Source organism: Lagenorhynchus albirostris, chromosome 9, assembly GCF_949774975.1.
Source record: "Lagenorhynchus albirostris chromosome 9, mLagAlb1.1, whole genome shotgun sequence".
NCBI classification, from domain to species: Eukaryota; Metazoa; Chordata; class Mammalia; order Artiodactyla; family Delphinidae; genus Lagenorhynchus; species Lagenorhynchus albirostris.
The window spans coordinates 61,097,646-61,124,869 of NC_083103.1; the positions used below are offsets into that span (position 1 = coordinate 61,097,646).

Consider the following 27,224-nt stretch of genomic DNA (forward strand, 5'->3'; position numbering starts at 1 on the left):
ACTGCATTAATTATTTACTGAGTAAATTTGGGAAAATTAGTTAACCTTGCCAAGCCTCAGTTTCCCCTCTTGTAAATTGGGAATCATAATAATGAACAATAATGTTATCAATCTCTTGGGATTATTGTGAGGATTGAATGAATTACTTATACATAACACTTCTTAGAACAAGTAATAATAATATGTTGGGTGTCATCAATATTATTATCGTTATCATTAATACCATGAATGCTATCAGGAAGGAGAAAGTACAGAAGGCTTCCAGGGTAAGGATGATAAATATCTGTTTGATACTTTAGGCAATAAAAATCTACAAGGAGAGAATAATTTTTATTGAAAGAATATTTACAGCTATTTGTTAAGAGACTAGAGAGGTAAGTACTGCAGATGCAGGGAGTTCAGGTAGGATTTATTTATAAGAACCAGGTGATTTTCTGCTAGAACAAGAGATAAATCCAAGTCTCAGAGTCATGGAAAGCATTTAATCTCAGCGCTCATGAGGTTCTGGCCTATTCATCCCAAAATGAAGCTGCATATGGAATGCTAATACATCAATGGCAAAACCCCCAATTAAATGAACTAAATCATTTGAAATTATACTATGAAGTCAAGACAGTAACAGGTAAACTATTCCAAAGTCGAAAGTCCAGCACCATCATCACAAATAATGGGTTTCACCAAAATAAGCCTTGCAAATTTGATTTCACTGAACTATGCTGATGTGATCAAAGGTCACTTAGCATGGGGATTGCAAACAGAGTGGGGTGAAGCTTTTGTGATATTCAGTTTTACAAGCACTGAGACTTAAATATTACTCCTGTGCAGAAATATAATGTTTTGTTGTCTTCAGGATTCTTTTTAAATCAGCAGTCTTTCCCCATAAAAAAGTCAAAAAGCAAGGCCCTTAATCATGTCATATGCTTTTCGATGTCCTTCTACTCAGCAATAATTTCATTTAAAAAACATTTCAATGAACATTAATTGAACAGAAACTGTCAACTTTCCTTTCATAACGAAAGGAAAACTGCTGTGATGAAGAGTTTCTAATCATTATATCTAATTAAAAAGTTAATCCTTAGGTTTCTCATTTTTAAGTCCTTTCAAATGTAACAAAAGAATTGCTCTTTCAAAGACAGGAGACAAAAGCACAGCCATTAGGTAACACTACTTCTACGGTAAAGTCACAGAACTGGAATTAAAGAATATTGGCCCAAGCTATTGTGATGGAATTAGGAAAATTACAAGAATCAACCAAACCTTGGCCTTTATTGACCTATGTTTCTTAATACAGAAAAATCCCATATTGTACCATCAGTGGGGGATTGAAAAAGAAACTGTGATTTAAGTCTTCTATACAATGGAGAGAGAAAAATGGGCTCTGCATCCCAGCTCATGGGGAATGGGATGTGACTCACTATCTTAATATGAATAAAAGTAATCTTTCGAGGTCCAGAGCTAAGAGCAAATTATCATTCTAAATAAGTGAGCCTTTACTCTAAGGTCCAGATTCACAAGCAATCTTTTACTATCACCCTTCAACTTTCCGGAGCCGAGTGGAGAAGCAAGGAGAGAATCCTAGATAATTATGGGAGATGATCCATCCACACATGACTGTCTCACTTGCATGATGAGTAAGAGGATGGGAATGGTTCGGAAAGCCTGAATGCAAACTGCAGGACTCTGAGCAGATTGCATTAACCGTTTCTACTTCCAGTTTATATGTTTTAAGAATTTTAGGGTGCTACGTGGTGATCAAAGGAAGAAAGTCTGTTTCAAAGTGCCATTTGCTGGATGGTCAACAGGCAATGGTAAACAGATCCATCATTTAGCAATGCGTTTTATAAGGGGACTTCCCTGCTTTTCATTAACAAGGATCAGCAAGATCACTCTTGGCAACTAAGTTTACTCATTCTGATAATATGCAATGTAGCCTCTAACCTATTACAAAACAGTCCTCACTAAAAGCTGAGTATCTGCAGCTCTGAAATAAGCAAATACTATTAAATGTCAACTCAATTATGGCCTTCGCTGAGCAAAGGGAACAATCTTCCTAATGGATCTTACCCTTCCTTCCTGAGTTCTTTCTAGATTTTTGTGTCTCGGAAAGGAGGGTTAGAAGATTGAGCAAATATCTTTTTGCAGAACATTTTTTCATATAGGAACCTTTTAGATTTTATCGATGTCCTTCCTTCTGCCTTCAGTGTACTTGTTTTTCGAGAGGTAAATACTGTGTACTGAAAAGGAGTGAGAAACATAAAGCCCTTGCTCTGTTTCTGACAAGATGTGTATGACCAAAACTAAGCCTTTTGACTTTTCTGAGCCCTTATTTTCTCTACTGTAAAACAGAAATAATAATCCTTGTTAAACCAGGGATCTTAGGGGCTCAAATAAAAAAATATGGAAAAGCTTTGGAAACATAGGGAGTATTATTTTTCTCTGTGAGGGAAAGAAAAAGGGATTTAGCATTTACTGAACATCCACCAAATACCAGGTACAACACTAAGCTCCTTCTGTACTAGGGCTTTTAATAAAGTAATCCCATGATATAGGCATTGCGCCCATTCCACAGGCAAATAAAGGAGGTAGAGAGATTGAGTAACAGAGCTAGGGTCGCAGAGCTTGTTATTTGTAAAGACAGAATTCAGTTCAATTCTGTCTCTCTCTAAAGGCAATGCTCAGCTTCCAGAAAGTGAGAATTATGCTTTTGGTAACACAGTGTAAAAATGCAGGAATCGAGAGTGAGTCAGCAAAAGCTTGAACTCTAACGCTGCCACTCAGTCAGTGTTGCCATGGGTAAGTTGCTTAAATTCTCTCTGAAGTTTTGTTGTCTCATCTGAAAATGGGGAAGACTAGTGACTAACCCACACAGTTGTTGTGAAGATTTCTAGAAAAAAATGCATACGTAGCACTTAGCAGGATACTTGTCGCAGGGTTAGCATTCAATACACATCAGTTATTATTGTTCTATCATTTAAGAAAAATTTGTTAGCAACCAGCTCAGTAAATGATCCAGGAAAATCTCATAGTTCCTTATAATTTACTCCGAGTATTTTGAAGATGAGGTAGATTTTATCACATACAACTAAACATTGACTAAAATGACTGGAGGTCAGCTGGGTGAGCTCAGATATATCAGATTAAAGACATAAATCCAATAAGATATATGGGGAAAAGATAGAGATAATACAGAATGAATGAGGTCAGGAAAAAAGAAGGAATACTGCCAAATAAGACTAAATGGGCGATGCATAAATCTTAAAATTAAATATGTTGACTGACAGCTAACCTATAGTCTACCTGGGTTACCCATTCATATGTTGTATAACTTACATTAATAACTTCTCAATGATATGAGACATAAGGTCTCCGCAGTGAAAGCATTAAAAAGTCAATATTGAAATGCTAACTTCTAAATATATACTCCCCCTTATCTATTTAAAAACTTATATTAAAAGGCTAAAAAACACGAGTGTGAGATTTTTGCCCTTATGTTATGACTTTTATATCTGTTTAATTTATATTCTGAAAAACAATCTCAGTTTACAGATAACCCAAGGGATCAGGGAGGTATAAGGGTTCGTCTAAGAACAACAGGCCAACTTGGGTTTGAATATCGGCTCCACTGATAGTTAGGCAAAGTTCTGTGAACCTCTCTCTTCATCTGAAAAATGAGAGTAATACCTTCAGTTTCTCAGAGTTGATGTGTAGATTAGGTGAGTTAACAGGAACAACTTTCCATCCCAGCTAGCACCTAGTAAGCGGTCATCGAAGTAAGTAATTTTCACTTAGTTTCCTTCTACGTAGTTTAGAAAACATCTCTATTTATTAAGTGCCCACAAGGTTCTAAACTAACTCTTAGGTATTGGTGAAGCATAACACAGCCCCTGACCTTCAGGATTTCACAGACCAGCTAATCATTTCACTAAATTGACATCACATACTATAATGGAGTGAACATGGAGTGTAATGGAAAATAACATAGTTAAGTTGGTTAGGAGTCTAGGGGAGATGGAGAATACGCAGACCAGGAAAAGCTACAGACAAAAAGAAATATCGTTGAGGCTGGATGGGCAGGGGTAGCCAGAATGCCACAGAAAGACAGGGGAATAAAGGGTTTCCCAGGCTCAGAGTATTGGTTTCAAGTAGAAAGACTTCCCCAGTGTAATGCTCTGGATCTCCTTCTCCATCCCCACAAGGAGAAGGAAGTTTTATGCTGGCTAAGTTTGTAAACAGGAACTGGGGATGCTCAGCTCACTTATTCCTCTTGGGAGCCGGCCAAGCTGCATGAGCCTTGCATTCTCTCTTGCTATAAGGTAAGCTTAGCAAGGCAGACTGTGGCTCTGCAGAATTTGGCAGTTTGGGGTATGGGGGTAAATCAAGAGTTCAGAGGATTTGGGTAAACCCATTTTACAGCCTGCCATAGCCACTTCCTCCAACCTAGCTTTTAGCAATAATACATTTGATTTTAAAAAAATCTCTATCAGAATCTGGCACCTCTGTCTTATCTGGTTTTAATCTTAAAATTTTTAAAAGGTGCTAATTACTAAGCCTCCTCAAACTTGACAGAGAACGAAATTTGGAAACAAGAGAGTGCACATAGTGTATTCAAAATGTGACGCTATTTTTTCAGGAGAGTAATGTACTTAGGAAGGAAAATGGAGGAGAAACTGGTTTTAAGGTTTAAAGTTGGTCAGTCAGTGGGTTATGGGGCTTCTCTGTCACTTTAAGGAATTTGGACTGTATCCCATGTGCAGTGTGACGCCACTGAAGGATTTTAAGCGGAATGACAAGACATTTTGTGGGAGGAGGGGGTATTAGAAATATTCTGACAGCTTGAAACGGATGGGTTTTGTGGTGCATTGGAGGCAAAAGGCCAGTTTAAAGACTGTTCCAATACTCCTGGTAAGATCCTTGTGAATAGATGTAGTCCTTGATTCACTATTGATTTCTAAATTCCCTTATAATCTAAGAAATATAAGACAGAAGGCCAACATACCTTACTTTGAAATCACAACTTTAAAACATCATAAAGGCCCAGGGCCGGAGGCTGGGGGGGAAGCGGTGCACAATGAGAGTTCCAGTAAGAGGGATACGCTAAAGCTCAGCTGTTGCTGAGATGAAGAGATGACCATGTGACCAATCTAGAACTCATCAGAAATAATCACACCTAATTTAAAAAGCATTGTCTAAGAGACAAGCCAAATTTTCCCAGTCATGCAATAGTTAGATGTTCTGCAGAAAAAAAAGATACAAACCTCCTGTAAAATACCAGCTTCTCCCTCCTTCCCTGTGCCGACATCATCACCACCAGAAAAAGAATACGCACATAATAGCGCCTATATAACAGACTAGGACATAAAGGGTTCAAGAAAGATACCACATGACATGATTCATCTAGTGACATGATTCATCTAGTGATGTAATCCTGTAACCAGATAGGAGGCAAGTTCTAGTGGATAGAAAGCAGCACTGAAAAATCACAGCTGCCTGCCTAACTCTGGTCCAGGTTCATCTTGCTAAACAAGCACTCTGTTTTTAATTTATTGAGTCGTATGTGTTTATATCTTAAAGTCATTATGCATAAGTAAAAGTGGGTAACTTGAGCTAGGTTTTTGAAGAACATCTCTTGTTCTCTACCGTAGAAATAAGAGATGAAACTTAGGAATGCAATATCCTATTTCTTTATTCAGCAATTATTTATGAAGGACTTACTGAATGTCACCTATCGTGTGGGATAAGTGACAGGTCCGTCCTCCATTCTGTTGGAGAGAACAACTACACCAGACACACTGGACCCTGAGCTTGGGAGTGAGGGTTATCCTTAAATCATCTTCAATTGTCTTCCAAATTTCAAAGGAGGCTAAAAAGTTTTACTCATCCCAGAATTTGACATCTTTACTCCCATTAAGAAATTATGAAGTCTTAAGAAGTTCAAAAAAATTAAACAGAGCTTCCAGAATATCTGTAAGTAAATTATTTTAAAAACTACATTGTTCCTACTTCATTCTCAAACCTATTCAATTTGCAGAGATCCATAATGATTATATTTTCAACTGTGTAGTGACCTAAATAAGTTTAGTTCTCTGACAACTTCATGCTTATCAGCCTCTCATAAGTCAAGTCAACATCAACAAATGCAGGCTTACATATGAACCTGTAGAGAACAATGAAAGGAGTGGCCCTTTGGGGTCAGACCTGAGTTCCAACCATAAATCTGGTCCTTGTTAGAGGTATGAACTAAGGCAAGTTACTTTGCTTCTAAAAGTTCATTTATTCATCTATAAAATGGGGATGAGATGACCTACCTTCCTGCATTATTTTAAAGGTTAAATTAAATTAAGATAATGGTATATAAGAAAAACTTCACAAATGGTAGCTACTATCATAATTTATTATAATTATGTCATTCCCATGGAGCACATGGTAACATTGAATGCCAGGGCTATCAAAGAAATTAGAGATCCAGGGTCACACTGTTTTCTTTCTAATTCATGGCTGACGGTGCTAATTTTTACTGTCTTCTTTCCTGAGGCGCCTGATGTAGCCTCACCATCCTTCTTAGCACCATGGTCCATAGCGCCATCATGAATCAATCTGAGTTGACAGTCAAATGTATAAATCATGGTTTTTGTGTTCGTTTTTTTTTTTTTTAACTATTCTAACTTCCTCCAGTTGAGAGGTAGACCCTAACATTCTGAACCTTGACTAGGGTGATTCAAAGAGTCCAGAGTAGCCCAGCTACAAGTACCCAAGTTTCCTGACCTCCAGTTCTGTATTTTTCCACTGCAGCACACTCACTCACTCACTCTCCTCTGAGTTATGAAATTCAAGCATGAGTCCAAATTGGAAGAGACAGATCACTTAGCATAGCCTGTCACTATGTGATTTCTGCTGAGGTATGAATTAAACCTCGGCCCTTGCAATATACAGTTACAGACTGATATGAAACAAGGAACTGTTTAGCAGACTCTTCATTCACTCTGTCAAGGCCAGTGCTATCATGGGGTCGACAATACAGTAATTTTAGTGATGGGATAATGGACATTATGACAGGCTGCTGCCATGATAGCTACAGGCAGTTCATAATAGGAGGATACTTTCAGATACTACAAAATATGATTTATCAATTTCTACATCAATTTAGTCAATTGGTCTGGAATATATGAAGGGACTATCTGTTCCCACTGGCTGAAGTTTATTCCCCAAAATACAACTCATTCATTACTGTCTTGAAATAAAACTGAAGCTTAAAGAAAGAGTAACTCTTAGAAAAATGTTTGTTTGTTTTCCAAAAACACTCTTGAAATTTATGCAGCAAAATAACCAGCATCAACTCTTAAAATAAAAGATTCAGAATGAACAATGGACACATACCTATGGCATCATTTTGTTACTTGAAGTTTAATGGTAGGAAACTGAGAGAGGATTCCATTTTAAATGGTCTCAATTTCCTATATCAATTCTCCTTCATATTTGGGGCAATTTCTAATAAATCCAATAAATGGCATTCCAGGGATATACTCATGATCTCATAGCTCAACTGAAAAGTAAGGAATAAAAGGGGGCAAGGAGACCATAGGCTTCAACCATATACTCTAAGAAATTAAAATAGTTTTCTTTAGGGTCAAATGATTACTTTATGTCCTCCTCGACATCCCATCCAGACTCTCTTTACCTGGTGACTTTCCTAGGTAAATGATATTCATCATGTAACATATTAAATTGTGTTAAATTTCAAATATCTTTCTCATGAAAGCATTAGACAGAGGGGTCAAGGCCAGAGCTGAAGAGGAAGAGGAGGGACAACATCGGATATTTGGTGAGCCATGATCTATTGCCTTGTGGTAAATATCTGGGGACTTTATTAAGATACCCTTCCAATTCCAACTTAAACACGAGGTAAATTATGATCTCCCTAATAAGATCAAAACTCAGCCACACAAGGCCACCTTAAAGGAATGAAAGAACACCCAGGCCAGCAGAACTAATGACTACATTATCCTCTCTAAAGAAAAAACTGTATCAACCAGAAGTTTGGGAGGAGGTTTGGGGTCAAGAAGGGAAGCAAAGTAAAAGGGAAGTCAGATGGTTAAGCTTTTGTCCATCAATCTAGGACCTTACTGGTGGGAAGGAATCTGGACATCTGAGTTAAAATAATTAACAAATTTTGAAGATGGTTTGACCCCCAAAGAAAGAAGTCCAATACGTGGAAGTTACCCTTGACTTCTTATCTGTCTCATTTTGTTATATTCTGGCTCAAATAAACCCACGCTAGTTGATCCATCTTCTTGCTCTATATCCAAAATATATCCTCAATTCACACAGTGGATCTTCACAACCACTGCTACTCAGTCAAGTCATCATAATCTCTCCCTTGAAAGTACTGCTGTATAACATTCTAACTAGTTTCCCCTCCTTCCATAGCTCATCTCACTATGTACATTAGATCATGTCATGTCCTTATTTAAAATAACCCAATGGCTTCTTGTTGAACTTTGAATAAAATTCAGACTCACTTCCACAGTCTCCAAAGTCTACGTGACCTGGCCTTACCTCACTCTCCACCCTCCATTCCTGTCCTTCTTCCCCATATTCTTTTTCCACACTAGGCTTCTTCTGTTGCAGGAACATATCAAAGTTGTTCCTACCCTAGGGTCCTTGACATGTTGTATTTTATTTGTGACATCACCTGAAGATTGTCATAAGATTGTCCCCTTTCCACCTTCACCTTTTAAATATCAATTCAAGTGTCTCCTCCTTACTAAGGCCTTCTCTTACTTTACTGTCTTACCCAAAGAAGTCCCACTTCCACCAACCTATCCGCCATATCGCATTGCTCTAGTTTATTTTTTTATAGTATGTCACCATCTGAAGTAGTCTTATTTGTGTGTTAATTTTATGTATTTCTCAATAGAAGCTCCAAATCTTGCCAACTGTAGTTACTGCTATATTTTCAACTTTCTAGAATAGGTCTGAACATCAACAGATGATCAATATATCTTTGTGAATGAATAACCAGATGAATTTTATGAACATGGGTGTTTCAATTCATCTGACAACACTGAAATAAATGATTTTGTCATAATGTGATGTCATGTATATTTTAGCCAATCTGAGTCAGCTTCTTAGTCCCAATTCCCTCTGGATACTTATCAGAATGGCTATCTGGGATTTAAGAGAGACAAAAATAGGATAGAGGGACCTGATCACAGTATTACCTAAAGAAGTACCCCTCTAGAATGCCTTGTCTAACACCACTCTATTTCCTCTTTACCAATTTTTAAAGATACCATTCTTTCAATCATTCAAAAAATATGTCAGGCCCTATCCTAGCAGTAAAGATGCAGAAATAAATAAGGCATGGTTTGTGTTCTCCCAAAGCTTCCAATATGGTAAATGAAGCAGAAATGTAAGCAAGCACACTGTTAAGTGAAAAGTAGGACCACAGAGAAAGAAAAGCTTAAAGAAGATAACATTTGAGATGATCCTTGAATGATGAATGAAATTTTACCAAACACAGAAACAGGGAGAGTCATTATAGACAGAGTGATACATAGAAAAGATTTGGCAGGAGACTGCATGGTGGCTTCAGGGAATCAGGGAACAGTGAATGGTGGGGTGTGACCAGAATACAATAGGAGTGGCTGGAGATAGGGTTGGTAATGCAGGTTGGGGCCAAACTGAAGACAACTTCTAATGCTTTGCTAGGGAAACAAGTTTTATTTTATAAACTAGTGTTTGGCTAACTATGTTTCGGGAGATAGTGGTAAACATGTATCCATGAAAAAGAGATTTCATCATCACACACACTTAAGAAATGCTCTGCACACTCTACTTGCCTTTAGGAGATATAAAACCCCAAAGGCTTTGAAAAATCCTATAATAAAAAATAAACAACTGCTTAACACGTTATCCCATATAAACGACCCATTAACATTTCCAGACATACTAGCCTTCTCCAGAAGTTAGAGTACATTTAAAGTGAAGCACTACCTTTAAGTGATCTGGAGTTGTTCAATTATTTAAATTAATGAATGTTACGAACGGAACTGAGTGTAGAGATAAATTTGGCGACAAAAGCACTTAGAATGGATGGAAGGAATCTGGGAGGCCACTGATGCTTGCAAATATCTTATGCGAATGATAACGCACATCTATACTCAAGCACTGAGAGTGTGAATGTAAAATGGGAAAATATTTGAGACACTCTAAGATAGAATTCTGTATCAACTAGTCATCAATTAATTAGTGATCGCCCTGGGTGTAGAAGGTGATGAAGCTAACGAAGACTTCCTGATATTCTAACATGGTAAACTGAGTGAACTGTAAAACAGGTTTGAGAGCAGTGCGGGGTAGGAAAGAAGAAGCGTAATGAAAAATCGGCTGAAGCTTCTGCACAAAAAGGGACCAGGATCATCATGTCAACTGTTACCTGTTTTTGACTCATTTATTGGAAAAATAATAACTATAAGCCTACAAGGAACTTCCAGTTACGCTAGGCTCTTTCATAAACTCAAGAGTGTCTGTCCTTAATCTACCTACAGTCCTCAACCAATTTTTCTGTCACCTTTCCATTCAGTCCTTTGAAAATGATGTGCTCTCTTATACCAGAAAACAGCTGCCCTCACATTACTGATACGTTAGCTTCACATCTTTTTTTTTTTTAAGAATGGCCAGAAGGTGCTTAGTTTTGATAAGGGAGTCCATAGAGTTGTTGCATATGGAAGTTTAATTCTAAATATTGGTATAAGCAATGTAATAATGGTGTGGTTTCAAAGGATACAATTTCATACAATCATTCTAAGATATTATGGTTGACTTTCAGGGACAGACTGCCTGCATTTTAAGACATGTGGATCCAACTCAACCTTGAATATGTCTACATACAGATTTCATAAAATTCTTAACCGTATATAAACATACTATAAAATAGAGAGGAAATTTCCAGAATATTTCCCTTCCCCATCTGATCAGTTAGATCACTCTTCCTCTTCAACATCTCTTCCTGTCAATTTAATGACCATACTACACTCCTCAGCAAATTCTCTGTTTACACAGTCAGATGGTCTGCCTACTTCTATCTGTTGTACTAATTACCTTTTCATCTGTCATTCAATTCAATCTTGCTCACCTACAGCAACGTGAAAACGAGAGCATTCAGCTCTTTTCCTTCTAGAGAACAGACACAAGGAAGAGTTACAGTGACAGGAGAACAAGGGGCGTAAATCACTCATGAAGATGATTAAGAACTACCCTGCTATATTTAGGGTAGGTGGAAATTTCTCTTACCAGGACTTTTATTAATTTAATTTTATTTTTGGCTGCATTGGGTCTTCGTTGCTGTGCACAGGCTTTCTCTAGCTGCCGTGAGCGAGGGTACTCTTCGTTGTGGTGCAGGGGCTTCTCATGACGGTGGCTTGTCTTGTTGCGGAGCATGGGCTCTAGGCATGCAGACTTCAGTAGTTGTGGCACACGGGCTCAGTAGTTGTGGCTTGCGGGCTCTAGAGCACAGGGTCAGTAGTTGTGGCACACGGGCTTAGCTGCTCTGCAGTACGTGGGATCTTCCCAGACCAGGGATCGAACCTGTGTCCCCTGCATTGGCAGGCGGATTCTTAACCACTGCGCCACCAGGGAAGTCCCTTATCAGAACTTTTAAACAGAAACTACTCGCCTATTTGTATATATATCCTTCCTTCCTTCTTTCCTTCCTTCCTTCCATCCATCCTATCATCCATCCAGTCAACAAATTAAGCATGTATTAAATTACCAACTGGGTATTATCATTATGCTACGTGTTATAGAAGATGCCATAATAGTGTCCAAAGTTGGCTGCAATCACACGAAAAGTATTCATCTTCATTAACTAATAAAAGCAAATTAAAAAAGCAACAGCATGCAATTTTTAGCTTACCAAATTTATAAATGCTTTTTATAAAGAAAGAACCATCAAGAGTACAGGAGGAAAGACATGTTCACACACTCCTGGAATGGGAGGACTATAAATTTGTAAAGTCCTTTTAGAAGCAATTTGGCAATTAACTCTAAGCTCTACGGGGCAGGAATCAATCTCTCTTGTTTTCCATTATGTCCCCATTGATTAACACAGTGCTTTGGCATCTGGGAACTGTTCAATAATTAATTGTTGAATAAAAATCGACTGAACAACAACGTTATAAGCCTAAAAAAATTTACACCCTTCACTCACTGATTCCTTTCCTGAAAATATATCTTAATGAGAAAACTGGTTAGAGGTTAATGTACGCCAAAACTTACTTCAGTACTGTTTATATTAATAATAATAATATAACCTAGACGTCCAACAAGATGAGTTTTTGTAGAAACAGTAATATTTGGCAGTCATTAAAATTATGTCAAAAAGAAAAATATTTTACTAACAGAAAAATGTTCATAATTAATGTTAATGTAAAAGAAGCAATACAGTTTTATATTCTTAACTCCCCACTAGCAGACACATATAACCAATACTTTATATTTAGGTACATCTGTGAGCTCATGTTACTATAATATATTACATTTTTTTTCTGAAGATACACATGCAGAGTCAATTGAAGAAACTAAAAAGGTATCAAAATACTAACTGTGGTTACTTCTAGGTGGAATTATAGCTATTTTAATATTTTTCAAACATATCTTTAGCTTATAATAATATTTTTTACCATAAACTTGTATTATTTCTACATCAAAACCAAATAATAAAATTATTTTAAAAGAGTAATATAAACGCTCACTTTTAAACTAAGAGAGTTTATGATTATCCACTTAGACTTTATTTTTATTTTAAAAAACTTCAAGTTGAAAACAGAGAAAAATATATACACTGCAAGTATCTTCCTCTTAATTTTGCTGTGAAAGTGCTCTAAAAACATAAAGTCTTAAAAAATAACTAAAACATTGTAATGAATTGCAATAATATGTGTGATGGAGAACAAAGAACATAGATCAGAGAAATGAATGATCAGTATACAAACAGAATCAAAAAGCATTTTCTAAGATTGCCTTCCCAGTCTGGCAAAGGCAGATATATTTGCTAATCACTCTAAAATGTAATATAAATCTAGGAATTTTTATATAATTTTAAACTTAGTACATTTTTAAACTACTTATTGAAGAACTATAACAATGTTGACCACTAACTAAATAGCACAGCCTATCAGAATAAAGTGCAAATGTGTTCAGTTATGGATTTTTAATGTGGTGCTGCCAACTACTATACTCTGAGCACTTATATTTAATGACGAAAATGATGGAGAAAAAAGGTCATGTAATCTACAATAGACTGTACAGAAACTAATTATAAAGTAATAGTTCACGACATTATTTCAACCTTCTAGAGAGCAAGTGACTCCTAAATTAGGCAAAGAAACTGTGTAGAATCAGATTTTCTTTTTCTGATTGTCCGCTCAAAGTGCAGTTCAGTACCTTCCATCACTGAACAGCATGACCCACTTGAATGCAGAATATAATTTCTGAACAGTGATTCCTATATTTTAACAGCACCACCAAAAAGAAGAATCTGAGTCAAACTAAAAACAAGACAAATATGCAAAGCAATAAATCTGTGTTAACAACTTTTTACTACAATCTCTTTGTTATTAAATAGAGCTACTTTAAGGACAGAAGATGTCACTCTTGATCTTATGGCACTTGTATAATGAGTAATAATAATAATAAATCAAATTCGAAACTTAAGTACCTTTACGTACAAGATTCCGTGCTAATATTCATTCAGAAATCAACAACGCCTAGTTGACTGATTGCTACATGCTGGGTTACTGGGAGAACAAAGGTAAATAAACAGATTGTGCTCTAATTGAATTCGGCTTAGAGAAGCAGATAGATACTTACTCATAACTGTGATACAATGTGATAGGTGAATTGTGCATGGTGCCCAGCTAGACATAAAGGTAGACAAGACATGGTCTTTCTTCTCCACAGCCACCAATGCAGCTGACAAGTCAGGGTCCAAAAACAGAATAGTGATACTACAAAATTGTCACAGAGAGATGAATGGACAGCTGGTGACTATGAGTTAGGCATATGAGGAATCTTTCACTCTCTAATCAGGAGACCGAGAAGGAAACAACTAACCACAATGCCAGGTAATGTGCTAATTGTGCAGGATACCACATTAAGTAGAGGTTTTAGGAGCTAAAACGGACTGGAAAGGATTAGAGAGGAGGGTGCTTAAACCAGACTTTTAAGTAACATATAGGCTTTGTTACGCAGAATGGGACATTCCATCAGAAGGAAATAGAAAGCTGAGAGTCTAGTGCAGAGGTTGGCAAACTTTTTCTATAAAGAGCCAGATAGAAAATATTTTAGGACTCTCTGGCCCTACTGTCTGTATTACAACTGCTCAACTTTGCAATTGCAGTACCAAAATAGCCATAGATAATGTGTAAACAAATGAGCATGGCTGTGCTCCAATAAAGCTTTCTTTATAAATAGTATAATTGGGATTTCATATAATTTTTCACAAAATTATATTAAATATTATTATTCTTATTTTCTTCAACGATCAAAAATATTTTTAAAAATTCTTGGCTCTGAGGCTATACCAAAACAGGTAGCAAGTTGGATTTGACCTGTAGGCTATATACTTCGCTGACTCCTGGTCTAGTTAGAAGGCAAGCTAAATACACACACATAACAATACATATAACAATTTCAAACATCTAACCAGTGTTCTCAATTTTACCCAGCCTTTCCATTTTATAATACATGTTTTGTAATACCCTCTTTTCTCCATCTGAAATGAAATTCATGGATAATACAACTGCCTACACATTTTTAAATAATGCCTTAACTGAAGTAAAAGAAGAAATAAAAAGAAAGTACTTTATGTTAAGATAGTATGTTTTCAATACGGCAATCTGTGAGCCCAACTATACTAGAAAATGTAATAAAGTAGTCACATGTTTACGTGTACTTATAATGAATAAATTTAGATTTAAATGGAATAAAGAGACCAGATATCACATCTGCAAGAAACACAGGAGAAGTGAAAGAGTAGACATATGAAGAGTAGACACATATGAAAATTAGTGTTGGAAGAAGTAATAATGGTTCATTTGTATACAATAAGAGAGCAAAGGAAATACTTTAGTTGAAATATAATCTAACAAGATTGCTGATAAAGTGGAGAAAGTAAAAGTGTCATATTTTTGCAAATAAACTTATAACTTAGTGCCAAAATAATTACTTATAACTTAGTGTCAAAATAATTCTCTGCTTTATATGGTGCAGACCGGTGAGGAACTTTATCTATCTATCTATCTATCTATCTATCTATCTATCTATCTATCTATCTATCATCATCATCATCACCTCTCTATCCCTATTTGGAATTACCCCTCATGTAAAGATAGACACTTGATTTGACTTCTAGTGCTTCAATAGATCTTGGGACTCTGTCCTTTGATAAAAAATGAGGACTAGAGAACCCCAGCCACCTAAGAGCCTACAGGGAAACTGAGTATAGATGACCTTTGGAGAAATATCAGAGTAATACTGAAAACAACAGAAAACTCTAAAATAAATAATTTCACATAATTTTCACAAAATAGATTTCTTATAGTGTGATAACATTTTAAAAATAAATATAAGGTATGGCAATCAAAGAAAATATTTTTTAAAACAATCTTATTGAAATTTGGTGAACTATTTGTATTTCAAGTGCTGTTACCAATTTAAAATGTTTGGTTCTATGTCTATTAAAAGGACCTCAAGTCTCTTCAATTACGTATTTGCAGGTGACATTTACAAATGTAAACTGATACAGGAGAGGTGTATCGATGACGTAAATACCAGGATCAGCAATATTGCTCAAGATAGGGATTTTCCAAACTGGGAACCAACTCCTGATAAAATTCCTAACAGAACAAAGTACAATGATCCCTTGATTTACACAGGAGTTACATTTCTGAATATTAAATGATTATTAAATCCTTGCAGAAAATACTTTGTTTATAAAACTGAATTTGATTTTAGGTTTAGAAAAAAAAAACACTTCATGAATATGAAGTGAAATGTTAAAAATTGTGCATTAATGGAGTCATTCTTTATTCTTCAGGACTGCTCTGCACATTATAGTGCATTTAGCATCCCTGGCCCCCTTCTCCTAATGCCAGTATCACCTCCCAGGCATTATCAATACATAAGTCCCTCCATGCGTTTGTAAAATGATTTCTAATGGCTCGTCTCTCTCCTTATCTTCTTGGGGACTGCTGGTCTGAATTATAAGAATGTAGAAATTAGGTTTATGTAATTCTTTGTATAATGCCCAACACTGCATTATCAACAAATTGCATGCTTAATAATTTTCTTGTCAGTAATTACGCTTCGTGAAGCGGAGCACATAAAGGTAAGAGAGGGAAAGCTGCCTGAAACAGTAAAAAGAATTCTGAGTTCAATGACACTGGCCAATTCTGCCACAAACTGAATGACCTTGAGCAAGTCTTTTTAACTTTTCTAGGCTTCACGTTCTCCTTTGGAAAAATACACTAATGACCTCTAAATTCCCATCCACCTCTGACATAATTATAAAATATCTATCTATCTATCTACCTATCTATGCCTTTGGGAAATTAAAGGAATGAAAGTAGAGAATGGAGAATAAAATCAGGTGATGCTACATTTGTAACAGATCAAACAATATCAAAAAGAAAACCCCAAAACTAAGAAGATGGCCAATGGAGATGGTGGTATTAAAGGGAGGTATTTGATTCTTGGCATAATAGATGCATAGGTAGGTAGACAATGCATATGAGATTCACATTCGTTCAGCAATGTGAGATGATGTTGTCGGACTTATGAAAGACAAACTCTACATGTACTTTTATTTTGTACTTATATTAAGTTTAAAATACATGGTCCCTGATTCCTTACCATAAATATTGCCAAGATTAAATCCATTTGGCAAATAACTACAGATGATGGGGTCTTTCTAAGAGCAGGTATCTTATTCTGGTATCAGTGCTGTGGCAATCTACTCCACTGCTTCAGATCAGCGTAGTTCTTAACCTCGATCACAGAGTAAAGGGCTCTTTAAGGGCTCAACCAACTCAGGGTTCCTGAGACCAGAAAACAAAGTAGAATGGGGAAATCTGGGATTCTGCTAGGAGGTGTCAGTCCTCCCAACCATGTAAAACACTCCAATTCCTTAAGGAAATTTCCTGTTAAATTAAAGAATTAAAGAGGTCTCTGAGGGTATTCTCCTTTCCAGTGTACCTCAAACAGGCCTTTCTGTAAGATGAGGTGGAAAGGTTGAGTCCGATAGAACTTTATTTGAAACTAGTTCTGCCTTTATCAGTTTTGCCCTCGTGAGCAAGTTACTCTTAGCCTCAGTTGCCATATCTGAAAAATGGGAATCATATAATCCCTCTTTTACTGTTGTTGGAAGAATTCCAAGTGATGATTAATGTAAAGACCCTAGCACAGGGCTTTACACATTGTGGGTGTTGAGAGTATTCGATAAATACCGTCACCTTTGGTCTTTTCTTTTCCACCCTCTGTACTTTGTCTCTCCTGCCCTGCCCTAGGAAGAAGGCTCTGCTGATGTCAGCATCCAGTAGCAGGGGTGCCAGGAGTGCTGCTGGCTGACTGGCTTCAGATCTGCCCAAGGCATGCTCAGTGCTTTTATTCCTTCTGTGATACCTCTTATTCTCTTATGTTTTTTCCCTTGCCTGGAGGCTGCTGGTGTTTTCCCAGAGACTAAAAAGTCTTATTCTTCCTTAGTAAGGGACACTCTATGGAAGGAATCAGTAGAAGCAGCCACAGAGTTAAAACAAACTGTCAGATCTTTCTAACCAGACAAAAGCTGAGCCTGAGATTTCAGCCTAGGGCAACCCTACTTCTTGGACTAAAAAATCCTCTGCACTCAAGTTCCTGTAAACTGCTATTTCTGGAGGAGCTGTAGAGGGACTGTTAGGGAAGATTTACACAGTTTGGCTAAATACTTCAAATGTAGTTTTTCTAGCAGTAGGTACTGAGAAAATCTAACATCACCCACCTCTGAATGCAAGCTTATGAAAATGCTAGTTTATCAAAACAAGTCTATTTTACATGATTTTTTTTCTTAGTGTACACCATTGTAAACCTCTGAGAACCCTGAAGGACAAAATGACACCCCATCATAACGTGGTACTGTGTCAAGTGTTTCTGAACAGTTGCCTGGCCTAACCTTCATCACTATAAGCGAGGCATCAAAAAATTCAGTGGACAGATTAGAAACTCTAATAAAGGACCACAATACTGATAATTAATTCGATGGATGATATGTTCTTCAGGTTAAAAAACATAATTTGGATATCACTAGTCATCATAAATACCATTTTTTAAATTGGACAATTCCTGTGTTCTAAGCGCCACGCTTGGCTCTTTAGATGGAGTACTTTCAATTCTTATTACACTTTTCTGCAACATGATTATAACATTCTAAGTTTTACAGAGGGGCAGATGAGTCTTAAAGAGGTTAAGCAAGTGAGATCACACAGAGCTAGTAAGTTCAAACTTTGGATTATCTGGCTCTAAAGCATAAATCCTTTCCAAAGTGTGTCTCATTCATTAATGGATGTCAGGTGACAGAGCCACAGAATATTAGTTTTGGAAGGGATACAGAGGTTCATTTAGGAAAATCAGTTTTCTTAGAAACAGAGAAACTGAGGCCTAGAACGGTTCCTTAACCATGAAGCCTAACACAGGGTGTGGCAGAACTCTTGAATCCTACGATGGCTCAATGCTGCTGACTCAGCAGAGTCCTCACCAAGGCCCACCAGGCTTTCTGTGACCCATCCCCTTCCCATCTCTCCGTGGGCAGACGGAACTAAGAGCAGTTCTACACAGACACCAGGGTGTTACAACTGTTTCTGTTTTTGTTATTTTTGCCCCCAAAGTCTATCTCTCTCTGCCGACTTGATAAACACACATTTTTTCAAGATTCAATTCAGTTCCATCCAAGTATCACGACCTCTACGAAGTCTTCACTAATTCACCTCTCTTCTCTTCCCAGAAAAAACAGTTATAGTGAATTAAGGAATAGGTTAATAGAAGCCAACTTTTATTGTGGATTTATGATTCATTCATTCCACAAATATTTATTGAGTCTCTACTATATGTAAGCACTGTGCTAACTGCTTTGTATGTATTATGTTAATCACTCCTCACCATAATCCTATGAGTTAAGTACTATTTTTATCCTAATTTTACAAAACAGGAAATGTAGGCATAAAGAGATACAGTATCTTTTCTTAAAAAAAAAAAAAAGGGTATTTTTGTCTTTCTCCTTTGTAGTCCCTTTGTATCCTGAATACACATTTACTATGGAATTTGCAGCACTCCGTGGAACTTTGTTTCACTTCCAAATTTTGATTTATGACGCTATTATTCTGTGTATATAGTGATATATTTTCTAAGTATTGTATACTATTGTAGGTCGTAAGCTCCATAATGGTAGAGGTGGTATCTACTTTGTTTCCTATTATATCCACAGGGCCTGACAGAGTGGCACATAGTAGGTACTCAGGAAATGATAGTTGAATAAAGAAATGAAGAATGAATGAATGAATGAAGAACAAATGCATAGAACCCTGGTCTCTGAGTCTTCACTGTCTGTGCTGCCTCCCCAGACCAGTCTGCACTGGGCAGAAATGCCGCATAAGCAGCGATGGACATGTTTTTTTTTGTTTTTTTTTTCCCCAAGGCCGATACTATTATCTTGGATGTGCATTCTAGAACTCACTTCTGGACACTATAATTTTCCATTTTCTTACCTATTATTATGGTTATATTAATTCTACAGATCCAAATGGAACGAAAACTTATTTGAGAAGGGACAGGAGCTGTTTTTTATTCCTGCTGAGGAATAACATAATGACAAAGTCCTGTTAGTACACAGCACCCCCAAATAACAGGAGTTTGGCAAAGAGCCTTGGGAGGAACTCAAGTCATTACCATGGCCCTGTATTATAGCAGCCGGAAATCACACTGCTGATTTCCACGTAACACAGCAACTATCTCCAAGGGCAAGATCCCAGCTCCCAGACACTTAATAGCCCTCAGGCACGTTCTGTACCACATATGGGTCCCTAGGCAACTCTAAAACATGCACTTTCCTTCTTTCTGCTTTATCAAGGAGTCTAATGTTTACTATCATTAGCCTCTATCTTTTATTTTACAATATTCACAGGATATCTTTAGTTAATTTAAGGGATAAAAATGGTATCCAAAAATTCTCAAAACAGACTTAGTGTTAATGGACACATATTGATACACACACACTCTTGTTTCTGTGATAGTTTACATGGCCATATAATACATACACATCTGTATATTTCAAACATTAGACATATTTTATAGATGTATATGTAAATGAATACATATATATATATACATAGAGCAGCATTTTCGAGTACCTATCAGAAGTAAAGGCAATATACTTTATATAGAGAAAAAACATTATAAGAACAGCTAGAAATTTCTAGGAGAGAAAAGAATAATATAGAACTTTAATTTTTATATGTGTATATGTATATGCATGTATATATATGTATAATTATATACACATGAAAATGTGTTAATACATGAAAGTAGATATTATAGAGATATTTAAATATATATCTCTATATTAATATAGAGATATTTAAATATATATATGCACATGTGCATATACAGACATATTAAAAATTATTCGACATAATATATTTGAAAGGGCACGGGAGTGGAATGAAGAGAGATTGATCAATCTAGTATAGCACATTTTTAGGACTAAGATGGTAAAAGGGTAGAAGAGTCAGTTGATAGAAGAGTGTCACAACACTGAAGATCCTAAAAGATATGGTATCGGTTCTCCATTATTTGGGGAGTAACTGTTCTTAGCAAGTAATAAAGTACATGTGAATAAGAGAGAAAAATGTAGAGAAATCTGTATACAAAAGAATAATGGGAGATGGTGGCTGCCTCATTTTATTGCCTTCTCATATGTCAATGGATCTTTAATTATCAGTGCAGAGTCTATTTCAATCTTTAAAGCATTAAATGGCTATAAATTTAAGCAAGTAGGAGGCTGACTTTGTTAAAAACCAAGGAAGGGAAAAGTTTCCCTTGGTTGATGAAAAATGTACCAAGATTTTTTGAGCATAGTTATTATAATATAGTATTAGAGATTTTGGTTTGAGCAATGATGAAAAGTTTATTACATCTTAGATAAAAAGAATTGTAAAAATAAAGCATGTTTGCATATTCTACTCTGTGCAAAATCCATAAGCTAGATGTGTTTGCCTTCTCTGCCTATGTAAGCCTTGAGAATTTAACATAATCAATAAAGAGATATAGGCTAAAGACATTTAAACACATCTGTTTGTTAAAGAACAGGGACTTCATAATTGTTGACTGTTTATTCAGTTTGGAATTCATGTTAACTTTAAAAAATAACTGAGTTTCCAAACATCAGGCTCCATTTCAAGGTGAACTAGTTTAATTCTAAAATGACAATATATTCTTGATTTAAATCAAGATGCTGAAATGCATGATATTAATGCATCAGAAGCCACATATAAGGCCACATATGTAGCATTAAGATCTAGTGATATATACTTACAAGTACTTAAAAAAAAACTAATATTAAAATTGGAGTGTTCTCTACACCTCTCAGATCATAACGTTTTACTCATGATCAATACCCACTTCTTAATTATGCTAAAATCATATTAAAATCAAGAGAGGATTTTTTTCTGCAAACACAGATTTTTCTCTTTTCAGTGAATTTTTATGAACAGAGTTCTATATTTATGACAATGATTACAGGTGCCTTTTATTTATATTTTATAGCATTTACAGGAAGTTGTTTTCCCTCTTCTGGATGGAGACAGGAAAAAATGAGCCAATTTCGTTTCTGGTACAATGCTAGTAGTTTGGGGCAAGAATAAGCTAGGAATCAAATTAAGGGACTCTGCACATCTGCTTCAGAAATATGTTACAGGGGAATACGAGTTATACTTTTTAATATAAATAACCTTATTGCTTCTATGAATAAATGAAATGTTTCATTATTTTATTCTGAGTGTAATTGTCTAGCTTGCTTCCAATTGTATTCCTTTTGTTTATAAAATGAATTATTTAGTACAAACACATTTTCTTCTCCATCACTGAAAAGGTATACAGCATTATAAGAGTAAAATTAGAATAGGATACTTTAAATCGCTGCTTTCCATAGCTGAAGAAATGAATGTTTTTTTATCTTTAAAGAGATGGAAAGTATCTGATTAAAGTTCATTTTCTCTTTCTTCCTTAAAACAAGACAAAACCCTAGGCTAGGCAGAATAGAAAAAGTTAACAATGATTAGAAGTAATAGTGCTGCTAAAGTCTATGATGCAGAATAGTAAAATCATCTGAGGACTAGAGAAGTTGAATTTGGGGAAAAGTCACTGAAAGAAACTGAGCACAGCATCCCTTGACTTTCACAGGCCACACAGAGGTGTGAGCCCACAAACACCTGTGAAAATTACAGGATTTCTTGGCCTACCATTTACCAAACATGCGTACCCAGTCAGCAAGGAGCACCCAGAAAAGTTTCCAAACTGCTAGCCTTCCCCAGCGCGCTCTCAGTTTCTTCCAATACTCACGGGAAAGTCACAAGGAAAAGGCTCACCTGTGCTGGGCTGAACCAGCCATGTGGGCAGGCACAATGCTCCCCACAAGTCCCTTTGCCCTTGGTGCTCGTCTTGTGGGAGCTTTTCCGCACACTGTCCCACAAAGTGACCAGCTTGGTCCTGTTTGAAGCTGGGCCCCCAGGTCCCGAGGAGGGCATAGTCTGAGAACTGTACCCGAGCCCCTGAGGACTCCTCTGCCAGCCACAAGCGCAGTGGGCATCCCTGAGCAGTGTGGGTGCGCTCCTGCCGGCATCCATCCCATCGGACCCCCGGCTGCAGCTGTGTTGCTTGGTGAGGTATGCATTCATACTGCACTGATGCCTACTCTTGCCTTTGGTCAGCTCTGCACAGGAATGTCTCCTCCCTCACACCCCTTTCTTCCAGGCAGTTGTAAAAGTCTTTTTTTTTTTTTTTTTCTCCCGTGGTTCCCTCAGTATCTTTGACAGCTGCTATAGCAGCGCATCGTGGGAGCAGCTCCGCACAGCATTATCTGCGGGCTGGTAGCTCTTTGTCAATAGATGACTCAACTCACAGAGCAACTTGACAGTATCCCTGCTCTAGGCAGAAGCAATCAATGCTCCACACAGCTGGGCTACAGGACTGTACACTGTTACAAACCCTTTTTGGATGAAGCCCCACAGTAAAGCATACTCTTCGCAATTTGGCATTCTGGCTTTTCCCTCTCTAGCTGATCCCCACGCAAAATACAGACCTCAGGAAAGAGAGCTTCTTATCAGACTAGCAGGACCCTTCTTTCCAGAAAGAATATATCTAGGCTGAAACCATATAGCGTAAGCAATGTAAAACGATGGGGAGGTTAACCTGTGAAACAATTTCCAACATTTACAGGAATCACTTATTTAGAGAGAGGTTTGCCAAGACACAGACCAAATCATGAGGTAACGAAATAAGAGGATCAGTATTAACTCTAAAGAACATTGATTCATTCAGAAAAATCACTTAGATCACAGCATTATACCAGAGTGCTTTCAAATTTGGAAGTGTGTTTTAGAACATGATTATATATTATAGTCGAAACATAAATTATTTATGCTATGAACAATTATTAATTCTTTCTGATTCAAAAGTAAAGCAATTCCCAAAGTTCCAAACTGATGGGCTGGCTTATTTTGACACGGTGTTTTTCCTTACCCCAAATTATTCTGAGGATTTCCTTTCAAATACTTTACCACAACAAATACATTCACCACAGAGAGAGTCTGCATTTTAAAGTGAAAGACATCTAATTCTGCCATCCAGTATTTTGGTTTCCAAAGACAGAATTTTCAAATTCTTTCACTAAAAAATGAGTGAAATCTATCCAATTTAAAGCAATTGCCTTCCAAAGAGGACATGATTGTTTTAAATTTTAGTATGTTTGCAGAAGCCATGCATAGTATTTTCAGGAAAGGGAAAGGCTAATTACTACAGCACTTAGAATTTTTATTCTGTTTGAAACTTTCCATATCTCTTGCCAAAATGCCTATCCCTATCACATATCCCTAAGGAAATAATTTTGGTTTGATTGGGGAGCACAGCGCCACCTATGCAGCACCAAACAAGTGTGATATAATCCCACGATATAGTTATTCTAGTTATAGACCATCAGGTGCTATCAGACCCACTTTCGCAGTGGACTAACCAGGTGCTGGGGCAGTGTAGACCTCATTTCTATCTGAGTCGACAAGGTTCTTGTTTCAAAAGCCATGATTACAACATATCCTACAATTCAACACTAGGACTCCCTGGATAAATCATTGTTATATATAAAAGTCCTGAAAGGAAGGGGCAGGAATTTCTCTTTTCGTGTATCTGCATGAAAGAGACGTTTCCCAAATTCTGTGCAAGGGGTTGGTATAAGTACCTTGCCTGGCACGGTAAGCATTCAAAACACCTTTGCTAAATAATAATGACCCATATGTGTCAGTTCAGAGGGCAGGCCTGGGTCTGTTATTGACTATTTTTTCCCAAGCTCCTAGCCCACTGCCTGCCCAGCACATCATAGCAGGCTTATGATAAATACATTTTTGGACAGATGAATAGATATTTGGGTGGATGTCTAATAGAAGGAAAGAGTAGAAGAATGACGGAGTTGACTAACATTTTTAGAAAATAATATTTGATTCAGCAGTGCTCCAGAAACAAACTATTTTTCTAAGGTTGGCTTTACTGTTGATTTTGAGATATTAAGGAAATTTGCCACAAAAACGTGAAGACTTGAACTGTTGGGTAGGTATAACAATGGCATTAATGGTATTTCTTTCTGAAAGAGGAACAAGGAATCACTATCAATACTTACAAACATAAAATTGAGGCAAATAGATCATCATGTGATACGCAGTGAGAAAAGGAGCAGAAAATTCCCTCCCTTTCTTTTTCTCTTCTTCTTCCTCCCTCCCTTGCCCCGCTTCATTTTTTTATGCTGAATCAAGGGCTAATGGCTGAATGACCTTCTGGGTCAAATAAAGCCCTAGAGAACTTCATATTTATCTGGTGTCGCCATGATGCATGGCTGTACAGTAGGACTTGATGTGAGATGGCAATCCACCACCCTCCAAATGAGAATGTAAGGAAGTAATAAGTTTGGCTCTCTCCAATCTTATCTAACCAGAGATGCTTCTCCAGTTTTTCAGGCAGATTTCATTGCTCAGAGGCCCATTGAATCTTCAGGGAATACACGCCCTGTTCTCATCCATTTGCCTCTCAAGTATAAGAATCAATCTGTGCAGGAGTCAGTGTGAATTTGTTATAATTTTGTAATGGCGTGTGCAGCTTGCAGCAAGACAGAAAAGTTCCTGGCTGGGCACTACTCAAAGGTATTATAAATCTTCATAGGGACCTAAATCTGTTATGAATGAGTTCTTTGGAATCAGCTATTTCTTCCCATCACAAAGACAAGAGAATTGCTGTTTTAATAACCTTTGCATGTCATTTCTATATAGAAACATAAATATTACATATTGCCTAACTAATGTGACTTTCCTCCAAGGGTCTTAAAGACCACAGCAAACTTTCGTTAAACGTGCTTCAAAACTATTGAAATTGTACTTTCCCTTTAACACGTATAAAATAATCCTAGCCTCCTCTCTCCCCCTCCCCCCCAGTTATTTTTTTCCTTTTCAAAAATGACGTTTGGCTTTCCAAGTCTGTGGACAGACCACTTAAAACAGATAAATATGTCCAGCTAGCCCACTGTACTATGAAACAGACCTGCTAATTAAAGATAATTCAATTCGATCAACTGTAATTGGTCAACTGTAATGACCATAGGATGACATGAAAGTCTGGCAAAACGAGAATTAGTGGTGCACAAGTCCACATCTTACTTATCATTGTGATTTAACATGGGCATATGGCGCACAGAGCAATGCCTAGATGAGATACATCTTATTGACCTCTCTTTGACCTGGTAGTGCCTCCACAGAACAACCACTAGAAGGTTTTTGTTTATTTTATTTTATTTAAAATTTGTTTTTATTGAATGAAAGATTCTTTAAATTCTATAGTGCTTTACCATTTTCAAAAGTTTCACACACATGATTTCATATAATCCCATTTTGAAGCAAGGGCTTAAAACTAAAATCCTGGCTTAATTTGTTTAATAAAAAATAAATATCAAAGATGAATTGCTAAATAAATTGTACTGCACTAAAACACTATGCAGATTCTTTTCCAGATAAAATTTCCTGCAGGCACTCTATGCATATGAGAAATGAAAATATTAATTACGAAAGAAGAGCTAAGTGCTTGCTAAAGGATGGCTGGGTAGCAGAAAAGCCCTTTAGCAGCCCCAAGTAATGTGTTAAATAATCATAAAATGGTATAAAGTATTAGACACAATTTCTCTTGATTTGAAAAGTATGTACAGTGAATTCCTGTGACCGCAAAGACTAGAGATGTTACAAATGCTAACAAATTAATATTCTTCTACATCTAAAACCTTCAGCCTAGGCAATCTCCAGAACTAAGCACAATTACCTTCTAAAATAAGAGAGAACCCAGAATAGTTAAGGTAATTTAGGTTCTAAAATTATTTCCAAAATACTTATATCAGTTTAATCATTAATCTTATGAGGCAAAAGTAAGCATGAATTAACAGTGTGCAAGGACACATCCCTACTGCTATAGAGATTTAACTTGGACAGAGGATTTAATAGGGAGTAGAAAAAAATTTTTAAAGGTCCCAAATTCTCACTAATATACTTGGATTTGGGTGGATGCTGGTGGGGAGGGGATTAATCTGAATTGAAAAGGCCATTGTCAAATGGTTTTCAGGAAATGCATATTTATTCTATTCTAACCAACTTTGTAACACTATTAGAGAAATAAGAACACAGGTTATATGACATTTCTTAGAGAATCTGAAAGGAATATTGATAAAAGGTAATAATCATTTATAATTTACATATTTTAACAATTTAACCTAAATGATGAACCACAGTATTACAAGGAAGTTGTTCTCAGCCTTCCAGATTAAAGTAATGTCACGTCTCCTGTGACTCTTTCCAGATCCACCTGGCATATTCAGTTATACTCTACAGTATTTGTCTGTTAAG

General features: G+C 36.7%; 1 protein-coding gene across 1 annotated transcript in view; it reads right to left on the reverse strand.

Moving 5' to 3' along the window:
* DLG2 (discs large MAGUK scaffold protein 2) overlaps positions 1 to 22,976 on the reverse strand; it is an 812,204-nt gene extending 789,228 nt beyond the window's left edge. The window contains exon 1 of the mRNA XM_060157866.1: positions 22,668 to 22,976. Coding sequence (XP_060013849.1) covers positions 22,668 to 22,976 — 309 coding nt within the window. The remainder of the gene's footprint in view (positions 1 to 22,667) is intronic.
* Positions 22,977 to 27,224: the final 4,248 nt, after the last annotated feature.